At 41.2% G+C, this 19,403-nt stretch overlaps 1 protein-coding gene across 2 annotated transcripts in view; it reads left to right on the forward strand.

Moving 5' to 3' along the window:
* The window catches only part of slc25a21 (solute carrier family 25 member 21), a 59,454-nt gene that overhangs the window by 27,485 nt on the left and 12,566 nt on the right, over positions 1-19,403 (forward strand). For both annotated transcript variants that reach the window (XM_077621707.1, XM_077621708.1), the window contains one exon: positions 11,157-11,205. In XM_077621707.1, coding sequence (XP_077477833.1) covers positions 11,157-11,205 — 49 coding nt within the window. The remainder of the gene's footprint in view (positions 1-11,156; positions 11,206-19,403) is intronic.

Here is a 19,403-nt window from a genome sequence, read left to right on the forward strand (position 1 = left end):
ATAAACGAAAAAGAATACAAGATGTGTTTAAAAAAACGTATTTCCATCCATATTTGTGTAGATTTGCAACCCTGTCGCCGTGATTATACTATTATAAATATCAAGAGAATTACGTAACAGAACATGTGTATCATTGTAGCAAGATAATCGAGGTTTTGTTAGTTTACCTGTATCAATGAGTACGGAGCAGAATATCAGAAAATCAAACCTTATTTTTCAAGAATTTCGCTCCTTAAAGGTCCTCCACATCTGGATTGACCCAGGTTTTAGTGCCATTGGCGGCAATAGACGTCCAATCCAATTGCAGTGATTGCTCTATTGCTTGCAGACCCGAAATTGAGTGTCCAGTCTTGTCAATGGCAACCAACAGAAATAGAATTTGTCCATTTTTTTAGAGCACCTGTGCCGTTTGTTCTATTTTTATTTATTTATTCAGGGCTAAAGACGTACACTGTTGTCTTTCGGCATCCTGTGAAGTAGTTTAATGTGGGCTCGGTGTTAGCCAAGTTGTGTACGTGTGTGGCTTTTCTCCGTCCTTCTCTTGGGAAATGGAAAAGGGGCTCATGTTCCCTCTCTAACTCGTCCTGCTACGGGGTCAATTGCAACCAGTTGGCCGGCAGTCTGCTCCAAAGTAAACATTTGCGGAGAGGCGACTGTACAGGCAGGTAGCTGGGGGCCCGATAACCCACCCCCTCCGCCACATGGATCCGTGATTCGTGTGGTCCGGCAGTTTAAGCTCTTGACATATTGCGCCGTGAGATGGAGTGCTCTTTTTTTCCTGCCTGCTCTGGATCGTTTGAAATTACCCGACGATTCGACAAAAAACAGCTCGGCCCTGTAAATACAGTCTTCGCCCTCCGTAGAAAAGAATTTTCTGGTCAACAGTCCATTTTTGCATCTATTTTACGCTTCCTGTTGTATTTAGTGTTTGTTTTAAACATGATTTTCCCTCGGGTCCCTAATTTAAAAGTTACGATAAACAAGGGATTACTGTACACAAAAAAAGACTTTTCCCCGGTTGTGTTAACCGTTGCTAATATGGTTTTCATTTGCCACAGACTCTTTGTGTCGGGGGTGTGCCGGACGGGGGCCGGAGAGCCCTTTGAGGCTGATGGGAGGCGACTCGTTTAAGTCAGGGAGCCTGCTGTCTGCGCCGCTAAAGTTTGTACGCATTAATCAAAGGCGCATTTCCTCGCTGAGGCTATCAGCAAGGCAAGCTCGTTGTTATAATGAATGCAAGTGGGGGTGCCGGAAGAAAGTTTGTTGTGAGTGAGGAAGAGTTTCCTGTAGTCATAATTTGATGTTTGACTTTTTCTGGTTGAATCAAATACGCAAAGTCGATGTCAAAGGATTCGTCAGCATTGACTTAATAAAGTTGATGCTAATATCCAGTTGAAAATTGTCTTGATACGAGTTCAGAAATGCAAACTAGACGCTAAATGAAGTTGTAATGCTAAATCTAGTCATGAAGCATATAGCATCAACTATCACATTTAGTTACGGTAGTTGATACGATAAATGTCATCTTTGGAAGTTGAAGTCTTCCTGTCATTAACACTGGTAGAGTTAAGGACTGAAAACTAGACAGTAAATATATATCATGGCAATTTTCTAACGTAAGCCCCTTTCCGACAAACAGTACGATGAAGTCCAATAATATACGTATATTTACATGGATACTTCAATTTGTGAAGCGTGTATATGACATTATCGTCAACAATTTCCTTAAATAAATGTAAAGGAGACCAGTCCACTCTCATTTCACCCCAGGGGGCCCAGTGGTCTTTCCTTTTTTTTGTAGGGTGGGCTGCTTGTCTAATAGAGAGAAAGCATGCAGTCAGTCTGCTGATAGGCGTGTTCATTCATACAGGTGCTTATAATTTGCAGCACGTGATTAATCATTGTTGTGTTTGGCGGTGACATCTTGTTTAACGTATCTGTCTGTTTCGCTGCTCTGTTACGGTTGGGAAAGGGGTGTCTTAGCCCGTCCCCTTATTACGTATCTGCGTACGCTTCCGGTCTGCCCTGCGTAGATGTCACTGAGATTTAAAGACACCAAAAAAACACAGAAGGCGCTATCGTAATTCCAAAAACTATCACGGAAGCCAACATGTGTGCGCTGGGTGCACAGAGAAGACCGTGTTTTCCTCCTCTGCACGTGTGCGCGAGTGTTTGCTTTGGGTGGAGGGCAACAGGCTGGTCAACGCGGCTGTAAATCAGAGTCTTCCCTGATGGACGTCCAACTAATCTGTCCCCAGTGTGTCATTACGTCCAACCTCCCAGATCGCCGCTGATCCTCTCATCTCGCGGGTCCACGGCCTTGTGGAAAGACAGTAATGCAGACACACATGTTGAACATAAACCGGTCGGGTCGGTGTCAAGAGTTCACCGTCGGCATCTGTAATAGCAAAGAAAAAAAAATGGCCGAAAGTTGGCTCGGGATCCCCGAGTACAGTATGAGTACAGTACGTGCCACGCAGCCACTCGGGCACGTAGTGAGTTGTTTTTGTGTGTGTGTGTAAAAATTCTTACGACACGTCCTGACCCATCCTGAGGCTGTCTGGTGTGAGAGGCCTCACACAGAGTGGAGAAATGCCAGTGGGTTGTCATTGGTGCCTTTTAGGAGTGCCAAATGCTGTATGAAAAATGTTGGATTTCACTCAATTTTGAAGACAGGAAGAACAAACATGGTGAATAGGGAGACATATTATAATATGGGGTGTATTTTTGTATTCAAGCCCTGGCTGCCATTGATTATTAATGATCCCTGCTAGACCCTTTCAGTCCATCTGGATTGGACTTCTGTCCCCATCAATAGCTTTGCAGGAGGGGTGTCAGACTCAGCTTGGTTGGCGGGCCACATTCGTGCCGACTCGATCTGATGTGGGCCGGAACAGTTTATTGATTTTGAGGGACTTCCCGGAGTAATACTTGATGCTTTGTCGGTTCCTGTTGATTTTTGGCATTTCCAGGTGACTTTGTGTTAGTTTTGGGCATTTTAAGTTTCTTTATTAACTCATTGGCTGTCATAGAATGCCTCCTTTTGACGGCAGGGGGCGAATGAACAAATGTGGTTGCGGATAGGAAATTGAGAACAATGTAATAGTGCACGCACTTGATCACACAACTCGCAAACCTCTGGTTTTGCGACGCCTTTGTCGAAGTTTGAATGAGCTACAAAGTGCCGTCAGTCAGAACAATCCGGTGGGCCACTTCCGGCCCACGGGCCGCAGCTTTGCCCCCACCGGTTTACAGCAACGGCTCAACTAAATACTTTTCAGGAAGTGCCCAGATGAAGTCAACGTGGGCCAGAGGCCTTTTTATGTTTTATCATTCAAACTGGCCATCCGTCACAAGTTATTTCAGCTTTTTCGTAACGTAACACCGAGATAAAAGCGAGCGCGGCAAACCGCATGGAGTTCACTTGGAGTTTGGCCAACGCGGTCATCGCGACCCCTTAATTACAGGACCAGCGAGCCATTTCTTTTCCGTGCCGCTGAATTCCATTAAAGGCTTCACACGCTATGCCGATGAAAACGCGCTCGCCGCCGCGCTGTTGTGACTTGAAGTCTTTTTAAGGCGAAAACGCCACAAAATCAGAAACCAGAGAAGCCTTAATCCCACGCCAGCATAAGACTGAAAACTGCGGATTTGCTTCCCGGCTGGCGGTGAATCCGAGCCTGGCCAAGACCGGGATTGTTTTGTGCGACCTCTCGCTCGTCACCTCGGACCTTGAAAGTTGAGCTGTCATTCATTGCCAGTGGAGCAGATCCGGCTAAAGTCTTTTTAATGGCCGCGAACGTTGACTTAACACTCCAAAAGGGTGGTGATAATGACCCGCATCAGACAAGTTTTTCAATGTTTGTTTTCGAGTAAAGATGTCAAACTCAAGGCTCGGGGACCAGATCTAGCCCATCACATGCTCTGATTATAGTTTTGTTTAGTTGCCATTTTCAACCCCTACTAACTCATGAGTTAATTCTTTTCAACTACAAGGCCTGTCACATATGGAAGTGTGTCTGTCTGCAGTCGACCCCCCGAAAAGCAGCCGCCCTGTCTTCCGTTTATTCAAGCATATATTCAAGTGGTTGACCGTATTTCAAGCGTGCGGAGCGCATTCACGCTTGTGCTCCTCATGGGTTCACGCCTTGCAAAAAATAAAATAAAAACACCCCACGCTCCCTTTCTGCTAGGGCCACCGCTTCGTCAACTCCCACAACAAGGCCGGACCACCATGTCGGAATGGGAGATGCGTCACTCCAAAATTGGCCCCGCTGTTATTTTCATTTACATTGATCTTTTTTGCGCGTGCTTGGGTGACGTCCCAACGATGACGCGTCTCGACATCAGAAGACAGAACCTGATGTCGGTCCGACTCCAGCTACTCCAAAAAGCCATGCCAAAGCCTCCGTCTGGCCGGCCTGCCTAAGAATCTTTCAAGACAGAAGGCGTTAACAACTAATTAAACAATTTACAGCCTCACTAAAACAATTATTGCCGTAGCCTCGCCATTATGGCCTCTAAATATCCGCTTTTATGGTCAGCCGTGGTGCTAAAAGACCCCAATCCTTGGTGGTGGGGGGCGTCAACGTACCCAAAAACGTGCTAGTTTTTTTTAGAACAGTGATTAGCAAGTGTAGTGGCTCGTAAGCAACGTCATATGAAATAACGTAATGATTGATTGATGTCTATTAGAATGGAAAGTCAACCATTTTGATTTTAAGATGCTATTTTGGGTTAATTTTGATGAGCCCCATTGACGACATGGATGTTTATCACCCTCAATGACAGACAATTCTTGCAATGAAATAATTCATGAAAATAACTTTCAAGCTGTTAGTACAGTAGCAAGTGTGTTGATTTGTTTCCTGGTGGTAATATGTAAATTTAATGTGTTCAATATACAAACAGTTCATTTTTATAGTCGAACTGGTTTGTCGACATCAGGGGTGTTCAATACGTCGATTGTGAGATACCAGTCCATCGTTAAGGTACTATTTGGTAGATCGCATGACATTTAGATTTGATCCAAGGATTGGATTTGTAGTAAAATTTTATATGGGACTTGAGGTCGGAAGCAGCGCCATCACGAGTCCAAGCATGATTACTTCTTGCCTACACTATGTTGGGTCCTGCTGGCATCAGGTATATAGATATGTATATGTATAGCCATAGGTTAAGTTAAGTCAAGAACCTACTTTTTTTCTTGAAACATGTTAAATAGCCACAGAACTGGACACTACTATTTTTAAAAAAAGTTAAACCTGATGCGACATTCACCCAAAGCACAACGGTCAACAAAATGCTCATGAAAATGGCCAGCACAAAACAGGATTTGAATTTTTGTCTGCTTTCAAATCCAGATATGCAAATGATCTGGCAAGTAAAGCAAATGTGTATAAATGGGGACCGCACCGTCAAAAGCTGCGCGTACTTTCAGCCGTCATCACCCTTCCATCAAACCACCACATGCGAGTCCAACCCAGTTGAAAAGGAACCCACAGACTCTAAAGGCTACAATAATAACACACTTTTGATTTTCCGCTACAAAACAAGTGTCATCTTAAAGTCATTATGCTCGTCTGCGCGGCGTAGTGATGAACCCTTAAAAAAAAATGGAGCTTCCTCCATCATTACATTTACCGCCGCGTGACCACATCACTGCAACATGAGCCACACGAACGGCTCGGAGTTTGTCGTCTTGAGCCAAGTCCACCCTGGAGGAGGCAACCCTAGCTTGGATGCTATTTACCAGGAAATTGGATAAAAAGGCAAGGCATTCTGCTTCTGAAATGGTTCCAATTGAACAATTTCTGCACGCAGTTCTAGTTTTATGTGTGCTTGTTGTGTTTTAGGGATTCCATATATCCTTAGCCATGGTTTCTAAATGGCGTTTTCAGCCCAGAATAAGAAAAACAATCATTTCAGCAAACAATAGCACAGTGGTTTCCATATTTTCAAACGTTTGTGAAAGCACACAAACTACTAGAAAACAAGTGAACAGCATCCAATGGCAATCAATCAGTTTAGCGAGCTACCAAAAAATTATACCCCAGAGAAACGTTTTCCCTTCTATGCAATTACAGTACTTAATCTTCCAGTTATTTATAGATGTATATTTTCTGTACACTATTTTTTTCATTAATATGTAATGGGTATTGAATTCGAAAACATGTTTTTCAAATTATTTTATTTTTGGGGTTGTTTTTTTCAATTAATTATTTTTTTAACTCAGTTTTTTTGAAATAATTAATTTTCTGGGGTTGTTTTTGTCATTATTATTTTCCCCAACTCTGTTTTTCATTAATTTATTTTGAGCGTTCTTTTATTTTCTGTTTTCGTTTTTTTTTTCCTGGGGTTTCTTTTTCATTTTTTTTCTCCTTTTTCTTAGTTTTTTTTCCCCTTAGCTCGGCCGCTAGTAGAAAAAGAAATAGTTTAAAAAAACAAGAAAGCCATTCCATTCAGTCTATTCAGCGTTCAAGTTTTATTTAGATATGGGGCTAAGACAGTGGGACATAGCCCAGTCATTAAGCCACATTAATGGGATTGTTATTATAGTACAAATAATTATATCCCCCCCCAATACAGCACCGTGTTATCCCTTTTGGGCATTTATAATCGGTCTTGACTTTTACTCGTGTCGGTGTGGCAGGTGTCCCGTGGGGGTTGGAATCAATTTGTTTACAAGTCGATCCTGTTGAAAGGAAACTGACACGCTGTACTTCCTCCCAAACACCAGTTGCGCCATGTTTTGCATCCATTTTGTCCCGTCGGCCTCCCTCCTCTGTCAGCACTTCCGCAACCGCCACTTGACTGTCATTTGCACGCTGCGTCCAAAAATGTGACCACAGGTGTTAAGATAACATTGACGCTAATGGGAGGAGGTACGGGCTGCCTGTCAATCTGTCGTTGGCGCGTCCATAGCGTGTCAGGCTGACCCGGTCGGTCAGGAGCGCCTCGCACACGCCCACTTTCTGCGCACGTACACACCGCACACCTTTTCCTCGGTAATCAGGGTTCATCTGCAGTTTGACAGACGGGGGGGACATACCCGAGCTGTCTTAGCACGTAGCCGCCGGCCACAAATGGACCGTGACTCGTAACGATAAATCAAAACGGCAGAGACAAACACGCGTCCGATGAAGACGACTCAATTTATCACTGGCGGTGGAAAAGTACTATTTGAGTTCCAGCACCAGTTTGGGAATTGACGCTTGTCTGTGGGTTTAGGGGGGACCGTAATAGTTGACTTGGGGGGTCTAAATCATCAATTTCATAATACGATCTTGATTCTTTGGACATTGATTCGATACATTCGATTTTAGGGCCTTAGATTAATTTAATACACATTTACCTGCAGATGAGTGGTTAGCGTGTCGGCCTCACAGTGGGGTCAAATCCAGGTCGGTCCACCTGTGTGGAGTTTGCATGTTCTCCCCGGGCCTGCGTGGGTTTTCTCCAGGTACTCCGGTTTACTTCCACATTGCAAAGACCTGCATGATAGGCTGATTGGACACTCTAAATTGCCCCTAGGTATGGGTGAGTGTGCATGGTTGTTTGTTTCCTTGTGCCCTGTGATTGGCTGGCCACCGTGACCCTAGTGAGGATAATGCGGTTCAGAAAATGAGATGAGATTTACCTAGGAATGTGCCCAATGGATCGGAATCTATTTAATTTGAGCCCGAATATGCCATTTTCATAGGGTTGGAATTGGGTAAAATACAAAGCAATAATTTTACAGTTACAACATTTGTGATAATGTGAGGATAAAATTATTTGATTATTAGATAAGATTTTTTTTAAATCTAGTGTTGCATGAAAAAACATTTGTGAGTCTAAATATTTGGTACAAAAGTCTAATAAAAAAATTGCACAAACATTTGTATGAAGTCAAGTTTACAGAGGAATCCGTTTTTCCATTTAAAAAAATAAATGATAACAATTTATTGAAAATAGCCTAAAAATAAATAAAATAAAAGAAGATTTTTGATCTTCTCTCTCAACCTGTGAATAATCGCTGCCAACCTGGCAGTCATGGATTGGATGTCCAAGCGGCGGCCAATCGTATTTATCTTTCCTTTAGATCTGAACGGCCCGTCTGGTGATTGATATCGCCATGCCGCAGATGACAAATTGCGGCGTGAGTGAATAGCTTTTCCAATCCTGTATGGCATTCCCGACACGGCCATTTTTCTCAAGATATATTAATAATGCAAGTCGCACCTGTGGGGCCCATCTCGAAGGTGAGGGGATGCTAAATTATTTCCTTTTACCCATGACTTTACGGATGACCTGACTTTAACATTTTTGTTAAGTTTGCTAAGTCGTCCATTTCTTCAGGATGAGTTCGTACGTGTTTGTCCTGTGTGCTATTGTCTATTGCATTCTCCCTTTATATATTTTTTTTTTTTACCGTGGGAGTAAACTTTGTATGTGTGAACGTTCCCAAGCCAACAATCATCAGCCCCGATAATCATCTGCAGTGATGTAAGCATTCATCTTTGGAAGACGAGTTATCAGTTTACTTGGTGTCGAAGCCATCCGTCAAAACAAGTTGCTTTTTTTTTCAAGCCTGTCCAGCTGTTTGGACAGAAAAATGGCAGATTAGATTGTCAGAACAGACAGAGAATAGGGAATGCTAATAAACATTGATCACACATGCTACTTGACTATAAATAGCATTACATAGTAGGCACAAATGTCCATTTTGGTTGAAAGAGCTTGCTATTAGTCTCTCAGCGTAAATGGGACTGAAACATGGTCGTTCGCTGCCATCCTTCCCAGTTCCAATAGACTGGAAGTGCGTCCTAACGGTTGCGACGAAGACGCTCTGCGCTATTAGCGTCTTTGTCTCGGCTTGTGTGTTTGCAAGACACGAGATGACAAGCCCTGTCAGTGCCATTGTGCCACACAAACAAAAGAAGCTTGAAATGATGGAATTCCCCACGACAGTCTGTCATTCAAGCAAGCGAAATTGACCAGGTGGTGTTTCAAAGTGACGTTACGGACCCTCTGTACAAAGTAGATCCTTTTTTTCAAAGAAAAGTGAGAATTTCAGAACCAATTGGCAGGCATTTGCCCCTTTTCCTCGCATAATATTTCTGTAACAAATATATTTCTGCCACGTTGCCACTCTACCGTCGTTTTAATTGTACTTTAATATATATTAACTATCATCTTAATCTTGTTGTATTACAATAGGCCTGTTGCGATAAAGTTTAGAGGGCAATATCTTGTCTCAAACATTGTTGCCAATGTGAAATAAAATAAATCGGAGCCTGTAAAATGACTAGTTTTTATTTATCGTGCAATTTATTGACTTATTGCGATAAAGTTTAGAGGGCAATATCTTGTCTCAAACATCGTTGCCAATGTGAAATAAAATAAATCGCAGCCTGTAAAATGACTAGTTTTTATTTATTGTGCAATTTATTCACTTATTGCATAGCGTGACAGGCTTACTTTAAAATCCACTCTCTTTGCCTCTCTTTGTCAAAATGGATTGGACGTCTGTCTCCGTCAATGGCAGCTAGCGTCTTAAAATACATTTGAAGGGAATTGTGTAGGAGCTTTGTATCTTGAGAGTCTCATTCGCGGAGGCCTTTTTTTCTGGGTTTCTTTGCATTGTTTGAACAAGGTGGCTCGTCGCTAGCTTGTTTGTTTTGCACTCTGGCTCATTGGCAGCCAAGAAAAATATCGCTTTTTTTTCGTCCAAATAAACAAGGCTGAGAAATAATCTTTCTTTGCCGCTGTCATTTGGGGAAAAAAAAGATGGCTGACAGCAAGTTGTAGCACGTCCAAACGGCGTCTCTCGTCTACGTTGATGGAGCGGCACCTGTGCGATACGTATCCAAGGTCATATCGGGATTCGTGTCGCCTGATTTAAAAAAATAATGAATGAAATTAATAATGTTCTTACAATTTTTTTCCAGTAAAAGAATTTTGTCCAAATATAACGAACCCAAACTTTTCATGTAGCGTGATTGCAATGTTAGGACTTGAAAGATTGTTTTTTATTGCTTACCAAACAAGTTTAATCACCACCTTATTTTTTTAATAATACAGTTTACTTGCTCAACTTTAAAAAAAAATGTTATCACACTCAATTTAAAAAAAAATATTTCCACCTATAACAATAAAATAACATTATCATGGCTTTTTATTATACATTTTTTTTTTTTTTTAAATTGTGTTCAATATTTGCATGCTTCATACACAGCTGGTGACTCTCACATTTTTCGAAAGCGTTTTCATGCCTCTTGCAATGATGACAAAAGACCAACCGTGACAGCGACGGTTGGCATTTGAGACAAAGATGGACTCGATAAAATTACTTGGAAAGTTTGCACAGTTTAAAACAACAAATGGGTTCATCTCACCTGCGGTGACCTGTTGGAACTTGAAATTTAAATTCAAATACACAGATGTCTCATATTGTTTTGAAAAGCTACAAAGCTGATTTTTAGTAGACGATGATGGTATCAAATTTAACATTTTTGCCGCATTTTGCAAAGTTCACAATTACTACCTTTTGTTTTTCTGTATATATATTGTCATATTTTTGTTAACCTAGTGGTAAATTATTACATGACCTCGAGTTATGGTAGCTTTGTCTGTAACGATATAATTTCTTTTCTTCTAAATATTGGCTCCCTTAACCCTTTGGATGCCTGACTTATAATATATGAAATGTTTATTTCCTTCTTTTGCATTGCATAATTTTCTGATGTTGTGAAGACCATTTTCCATCCAAATATACCAATATTAGCCTTCTGAGATAATTCATATATTTATTTATTTTTTTAAAAATCTTTAAAAAATGAAAACTTTTTGTTTACATTTGAACGGCTGATTATTCCTTCAAGCTGGCAAGAGAGAGGGCGGCCCTTAACACATTCTTAACATTATTTTTGCTTTCTACATGGTGTAGGGAGTAGCATGACGCTAACTTCAAAACTTTTATAGGCATCCGGTGCATTCTTGCTATTTAAAGCCTGTCCTGAGATTGTTTTAATTTTTGCCAAAATGTACTTTAGGCAGGCAAAGGGTTAAAAAAAAGCTTAATCCATTTTTTGGGGAACATTGTAAATCGGATGTAGCAGCTAAAGAGTTAAGTTGATTTTGATTTAAAAATGTCAAAAATCTCTTTTTTTCAGGTCTGGTGGAGATCTGCTTGATGCACCCTCTGGACGTGGTGAAGACGAGGTAAGCGCTCATTATTTGGTCCCCCCCTAGCCCCCCACCCCCAAGTGCGCAGAGGCCAGTGTCATAAACAGGTCGTGGGCCACTACTAAAGCTTTATAGTCTTTCATAGGCCTCGCCGAGACCTCTGGCTTCACTTCTTAGGCCCCCTGCCCCCTTGGCTGCCAGTCTGTAAATCCTACAGCCGCCTTGTGTCATTTACGGCCGCACTTTCTCTCCGTGGATAAATTGCTCAGCGCGCCTTTAAAAAAGATGAAGAAATAAGCGAAGACGCTTGCACTTTAAAGGCAGCGCCACCGCGTGAGTAAAAGCTAACGGCCGATACTTGATCCTCTGAAGGGGGGGGAGGCGTGATTTACGGTCGCCAGGTCGGAAAGTATGAGGGTTTATTACAGGTAAGTGTCGGGCGCTGGGCCCATTTGTCCTCGCGCCGGGTCGAGGGGAGCAAAAACGCGACAGCTTTATCTGTTTGTCTCGCCACCTTTTGCCACGCAGAAAACTCGGGAACATCCGAAAAAAATGTTGTGCTTGATTTTTGGACTTTATTTTTTACACATTCAGCTGATATGCAGACTTTTTTTTAGGTAACAACATGATTCCTGCTGTAATATTTCAATTGGAAGAAATACTTTGTCTTTTCTCATATTTTGACTGAAATGAATTTGAATCAGGTTCAATCTGGTCATCTTATGTTTTTTTTTAAATTGAGCAAAAATTGTGAAATGGGGTTTGTAAACTTTATTTTTATAAGACAACTAATACATAACGATTCAGATATTTAACTTTTTTTTTAAATTAGATATTCGACTTTACTCTCATTTTCTTATTATATTGTCACTTATTCCAGTTAGTCAAGTAAATACATTTCTTTTCATATTTTAAATAATACTATACTTTTTTTAAATGGAATAATGGTTCTTGCAATATTTCAATTTTTTCCAGACTTTATTTACTAAAAATGCCAATCATGCAAGTAATTCATTTTGAAATACTTTTTTAATTTTTTTTTAACAATGGGAATTTACCCACCAACCCCCGCCCGCACTTGTGTATGTATTTAGACCCAAGTCTCGGTAGTACCTAATTGGGCTGGGGTGGGCATGGCTCCTATTAGGCTCCTCCGGTCTTTGCTTTAATGTCCAGTTGGCCGAATGGATCCCCAACTGGAGGGAATTTAAAGCCCTCCAACAACACAATATCAAAGGATTTTTTTTTTCGTCTGGCGAGGCAAAAGTGACAAATTATGTTCTCACCTAGCAGCTCCTGTTTGAAAGATTTTTTACTTTCTGCTTGTAACTTTGTGGTGGCTGGCTGGACTTACCTCACAATATTCAGGCTTTTTTTTCTTATTTGCTGTTTTTTTCAAAGTCCATAAACCACGATACTTGTTCTAAATAGTGGCATTAGGTGACTCCACATTTTTACTTCATTTTCAGAAACCTCATATGTTTACGGCTTTACTATTTTGAGTTTTCGGAAAATACTGCCTTAATTTTAATAGCTTTTCCATAACTTTACAACCTCCCCTGTTCAACTTGGATATTTATATTTCATTTGCTTGTTGCAAATTGTTGCCAATTAGCAAAATCTGAAGCTGTGAAACACAAATTAAAAGAAATATGACAAGGCAGTTTGGCAACTTGCGTCCTTAAACAAATAGGGATTCGCCCTCCGGGTTGACAGCCATTGTGTTCCAGTGTTGTTCTTTTTGCGTGAACGATGACAGGCAGCTACCAACATAAATAGTAGTAGCACCGGACAGATTGTGGTGATAAGTTTGATCATTAGTTTTAAAATGACAACGCGGGAGCAAAACAAGTTTGAAAACTTGCCTGAATTCCTGTTCTGTCATTGTCAACATTGGCCTTTTTCCCCACACTAAGGTTAACAAATTCTCACTGCTCAGACTAATAATTTCATCATTGGCAACCAATGAGTTAACTAAGGTCGATACCAAGAATGTTGTGTACTACACCTTGAAACGAAGAATTCAGAAAAGTTTTGATTTCAAACTCCAATTTTAAGTAAACTGGACTTAAGTACCAATCATTTTTGGACTATAAACTTCACGTGGATGGCCTGGTGGACGAGTGGTTAGCGCGTCGGCCTCACAGTTCTGAAATCAAAGGTTCAATCCCAGGTTCGGACCTTCTTGTTTGTAGTTTGCATGCTCTCCCTGGGCTTGGGTGGGTTTTCTCTGGGTACTCCAGTTTCCTCCCACATCCCAAAGACATGGTAGACTGGTTGGACACTCTAAATTGCCCCTAAGTATGAGTGAATGAGTATGAGCGTGAATGGTTGTCGGTCTCATCCCATAGTCCCATCGCGATTATAAGATACACATCATATTTTACAAGAAAAGAAATGTTTGACCATCGGCAGAACCCGCCGAAAACTGAGGTAAACACCCTAGTTTTAAGTATTGCCATTCGCTGGCATCTAACAAGTTAACTCACTTCCAATTGTAGTGATTTTGAATTGGTAAAGAGTTCAGCATTCTCTTTGAGCTTCCGTCCGGATAATAATCAGCCTCAAATGTCAATGTAGCATAGTTCACACAAGCTAAACCCCTAATTGGCTCTGGCCTTGCAGAAATGTCGGGGTACTCTTTAAGGGGTTGCGGTGTCAGATTGATGCAAGGGTGGAGGCGGTGTGGGTCAGTTAACCCAAGAAAGACATTGAGACCAGTTACAGCTTTTCATTAACCTGGAAAGCACCTAGTTACATGGTTCATGGGCTGGTCTCAGCTCACTTGGAGGTAACAAAGGGTGTCGGGCGGCACTTTCCGCAGGGGGCCGTGCGGCGGGGGCGCCGCCATCTGACTCTGATCAGGTGGGCCCGCTCATTAGAGAGAAACTCCTCACGCCGGTTCCCCTCTCCTTTTGGAGATCCGGTTACACGGAGCGCCGCCCACAACACGAGAGCAGCGCCAACTAGACTTCACTGCCAGTACCTCAACTTCCGCTTTCCTTGAAAGGACTATTGACTATTGTGACTATACCAGGAAATGCAATTAAAAAAAAAAAAAATTGGATCCAACATTTAAACTGGCCACTCTCCAATTACTGGACGATTAAATCAGGCTTTCAACTAATTGTTTGCTGTTCACTCAATATTAGTGCCAAAGACCTGTTACTATACAGAACACAAGACTTCTTCTTGTAACAAGTACATAACAGCAAAATGTCATTTCAATTACAACCAAACCCAACGTTAACAAAAGTCAACAAATGACAAGAACTACAATTGAAGAAACGTTTTTTTTAAGTAATAAAACTAAAAACTGCCTAAAATATCTTAGGCGTTGAGAAATATGTAGAGATTAATGACCCTCATCTTTTCTGTATTTGACAAGCAATGTTTAGCTAAAAACGCCCAAATTAAAAAAGACTGAATATTTTTTTTAACAAAATATTTTGAGTTTTATTATTTCATTCTTTTTTTCATCTTGCAAATAACCAAATGTTTAAATTACTTAAACTGAACACTAAAACTAATGGTTACAAGATAAATAAAAGCTGATTAAAAACTTGGAAAATCTACTCCTACTCATTTAAAAAAAAGACTAAAATTGGATGAAATGTTTTTTTTAAATAAAACCACCCAAAGAGTAACGACAGATGAAAAATATGGACATCCACCCACTTGACGTGAAGATAAGACCACGAGAAATGCTCCTGATCATCATTGCGGTGGGCTTGTGCTACTGCCAAGGGTACGAGTTCCTTTTCATGGATTAATAATAATATACTATAACTGCTGACTAACACAGAACTGAATCCTGGCACACCCTGATTTGAGGACATGATTGTGGATTAGAGACCCCGACAAAAAATATGAAGACGCCAGTCAACGGAGGCATTTTATAGGCCTGTTTCCAAATTGATTAAAAAAAGCTGAGCCCCTTTATCGCGCGTTGGTAACCACGGCAACCTGACCTCCGTTTGCTCACAGCACGCTTTAAAGTGTGTTCTTGTAAGTGATCTTTCACGAGGGCTTTGACGGATAACGTCCTGCCTCTCTTCCCACCCCCGCCTCCAAGCCGTCCCCTCGCATCATCTTGCCCCCCGACTGCTTGGTGAACCCCGACTCACTCCTGGAGGAATCCCTGACACCACCCAACCCAGCAGGCCACAAAGCAGCGGCTGCAGTCTGATCGCTAGTCTTACCTTGTAAAGTAGAAGGCAGGTCAGCGGTCATCAAGCCTAACCCCTCCCCCAGCACAATTAAATACTACAAGGGGAGTGGTGCGATCGCGTCAGAGCTTCCTACAAGTTAAGTTGAGTTGTTCTACATTCAAAGTTGCATGGCATCTTTCCACTGGATTGGAAATTGAGACATTTTTCTTCTCGAGGATCGCATTTTTGGGCGGTTATTGCCTCATTAACAGCCAGCCTATCACAGTTGAAATGGAATTGGATTGGATTGGATAACTTTATTCGTCCCGTATTCGGGAAATTTCATTGTGACAGTAGCAACAGGGTGATTAGACAGAACAGCAAAGCAAAAGCACAAAGTACAAAGCAAATCAAAGTAAATGGGATCATTAAGAATCACCAAATCAAATCATTAAGACAGAAAAGCAGCAAAAACACAAAAACGAGCAAGCGTGGACGGAGCTACCGCCACCGGCTGCCACTTGAACGGCGCCACCTTGGTTGCGGTAGCAAAGACGGATACAGACTCAAAGAGACGTTGTAGGAATCACCCAATGACTTTCCACTTGGAGCTATTATTATACTACTCAAACTGAAGTCCAGTTTAGTTCAAATGTCGAGTTCAAAATACCAAATTGAAGTTCAATTTACTCAAAATGTTCAAACCAATTACCGTATTTTTCAATCTACAAGTTGCACCATGTATTTCTCAGATGTAGATTTTAAGTTGCAAACAGCCAACTTGCATGACCATGTTTGCTCCAGCACCACCTATAATCATTATCAGTCTGCACATTCCACTCGGCTAATTACAGACTGGTGGCCTTTGATTTTGGCCGAGGCAGACTGTGATGCCACAATTCCGTTTCTCTCAAGGGGTCCGCTCGGGATTTGTTTACCTTTCATCTGACCTATTTTGGGGGGCCCCACTAGAATAAATCCCAACAGTCCATCTTGTTTTTTGACGTGATCCTCCACCATTATCGTTTTAAGTAGCAATCCAAAAACCCATCCAGGTACTCTCACCAATATATTTGACCTCAACCTAGTGTTCAGCTGAAGACCACAATACGCAAGGCCAATACCTTTTGGGAGATGAGACTAGGAACATGAAAGATGCTATGAAATACAATAGAAATGAACTTTAAAATGATGACAGACCATATCTTTCTCTCAAATCCATCAAAAGAAGTGACAGAAAAGACGTAATAATCAAATCTGAAGCCGTCTAGTCCTCCATCCCTACTAAAAAACACCAAGAACGGAACAATCAGCTGAATTTTGCAGTCTGCTAGCATGTTATGCGTAGGTTTTGCATTCTGTTGTCTCGTATCACCATTTTTTCATTTGAATGCTAAGGTATGATTGATTTTTATGATGGTCCCTGCTCACTATCACGAGTGTAGTTTTTTGTGTAATGCGCTATAGCGTCCATCATTGTTATTTTAACCTACTCTTTAGTTCAGTTCTTTTTAACCATTTTCACTCAGCTGTAAAATTGAATCTATTTCCTACGCAGAGAATGTTAGTCCGTTCTCTTCTCTTGTTCCTTTTTTTGACTTGGGGTACTATTTAAAGTTATTGCTAGAACATTAGCACATCATTTAAGTTAACAGTATTTGGCCCAGACCTGAAAGACCCTATTTTAACAGTGAAGAAATATTTGTCCTCCGATGCAATTGTGACTGGAAATGTGAGCAAAAAGTGCTCCGTTTTTCCAAAGACCTCCTCCAGGCAAGCAGTTCAGCGGTTTTTAAGTACTTTTTTGGGTGTCAGTTTTGGCCTCTTTAAGTCTCTGGCTTTCTCGGAGCATCTTTTCCTTGTCTGTCAGGGGGAAGTTTGTGTGTCTGTTTGTGTGCGTGTTGTTTCACGGTACTATACTAGAAACCATCTGGACTAGTAGACCTGTGCTGGCATTACTTTTTAATGGAATAGAAATCAAACTATGATTTTTTTTTAAACTGCCAATTTTTCAAATATTTGTGTCTTTATTGAGCACAACTGTAAAGGTACAATGTATAAAACTCTACTGTGCATGTGAAACCAATTAAGACTATCGAATTTTGCATATTTTTTGAAAGAATAAGGATAGATAATTTTAGAACTAAATATTTATTTTTACGAGAATATGGTATAATATGGGGGTGCAGGTCTAAGTGTATACTTATGTATGTGGTAAATATAGACTATGGGATAAAAAAAAATGCAGTCCTACTTTTTCAATATGAACTCTTTTAGTGCCGTACAATATCTATGTCCCTTTTTATCCTACTGGATTCTACGGATTGGACGAGTATCACTGTCTATGGCAGCCAATGATTCAAAGGAATGTTTTACTCTCCGAGTAAACAACCGCCTCTCATCCTCAAAGCGGCGTCAGTGGTCTTTCCCCGCTGCAATGATTGAATGTCCGGGGTCTGACTCTAGACGCCTCAGATCTTTCATCTCAAGCAAGTGGTCTTAACCTTGGCGGAACGGCGCAATGGGCTTTTTTACCATCTTTTATGATCTTGCCCATTAAAAGTAACTATCTAACTGTTAAAAAATGAATAAAAGAAAAACGTGCCTGTTAGAGCACATGGGCAGATTGTCACCAGTTAGGCCTTCACTTAAACCAGAGGTGTCAAAATGATCTCTGTCGTGGGCCATAGCATAGTTATGGTTTCCTTTCTCCTAATCGACAATAAATCCATCCTCACGTGAATGAATAGCTATTTTTAAATAGTAAATTGATCAAAGACATCTATAAAACACACAAAACACCAACAAAACAAAAACCTCAAACTAACAACAACTTAAAATAGAACACTGGCACAAACATAATATGTTTAAGTCTTAAATTGATTTATTCTGTATTCTTCAGTATTGTCAATATTTTTCATTAAATAACAGTAAAGGAAAACATTTTTATATATAATATTGTACACTTGAAGATTCTATATTCTGCGTATAGGGGTTCTCCTGCATTTATGGTTTATTGCTTAAAGAATCAATAAATGTTATCCAAGTTCTCTTGCCTCGCCTGATTAGATAACGATATCTCAAATTTATATTGGATCAACCATTTTTTGTGAGGAAGCTGCTTCTCTGATGATCACTTAAAATGATCATCTTCCCAGAATCTCCTCCCGGGATCCATAAAATTGTCCTAACCTGGTCCTAACCTTTCTAAAGTCCAACCTATCAATCCGCCAAGTGACAGAATGGTTAAGTCCAAAATACCCCCCAACCTCCCGGAGATAGTTTTATCACTTCTCCTTAAGATCTTATCTTGAACGACAGCCAATTACCTCTTGGTTTTGGTAATGGACATGACCTTGCGCCGACCTTAAACTCTGCCTCATTTTGGAGATCTTTGCGAAGACCTTGACTCATTCGTCAGATGGGGTCTTTTCCACGCTTGCGTCTTCTCGTCTTGTTCTTGGCACCAACCTGCCCTCGACTTCACCCTCATCCGGGCAGCTCCGGGCCTGTAAAAGACAAACAAGCAAACGGGGAAAGTAGGATGTGGGAGAGAAGAGGCGGGGGGTGTTGTTCTTGATGAACTCTCAGATATCATCACCTCTGCCTGTACTGTATCTCTGCTCGCTTAGCTAGTCGATGATTGAATGAGTCGCTGGGAGTTTCCAAAGTCGCCCCCGTGAGAGAGGGGTTTGGGGCTTCTGGGGTCTTCTTTCTGCTGAGTTTTACGATCGGCACGGCTGACTCGGAAGCCAAATGAATCTGCCAGAAGCAGGGAGACTGTTTAATGTTCCGACCTAGTCCAACGTTTCCCAACCTTTATTGAGCCAAAGCGAATCTAGTCAGACCTCACTTCACGAACAATGAACAAATCAGAATGGAACCTTCGTGATTACGTCATCTTTCCGCCTTACTCTTCACTCCCCAGGAGAGCTTAGTCAACATACGCTTCTTTCAAAGCCTTCCCCAGACTACACAAATTTTTGGATCTCAGTGTCACATGACGCGACATTGTCAGGGTGTCACCATGTGTCTTTGAATTGAGTGATTTTTTAGCGTTTGGCAGCTCTGCTATCAACAAGA

This window comes from Stigmatopora argus, chromosome 15 (genome assembly GCF_051989625.1).
Source record: "Stigmatopora argus isolate UIUO_Sarg chromosome 15, RoL_Sarg_1.0, whole genome shotgun sequence".
Taxonomy (NCBI): domain Eukaryota; kingdom Metazoa; phylum Chordata; class Actinopteri; order Syngnathiformes; family Syngnathidae; genus Stigmatopora; species Stigmatopora argus.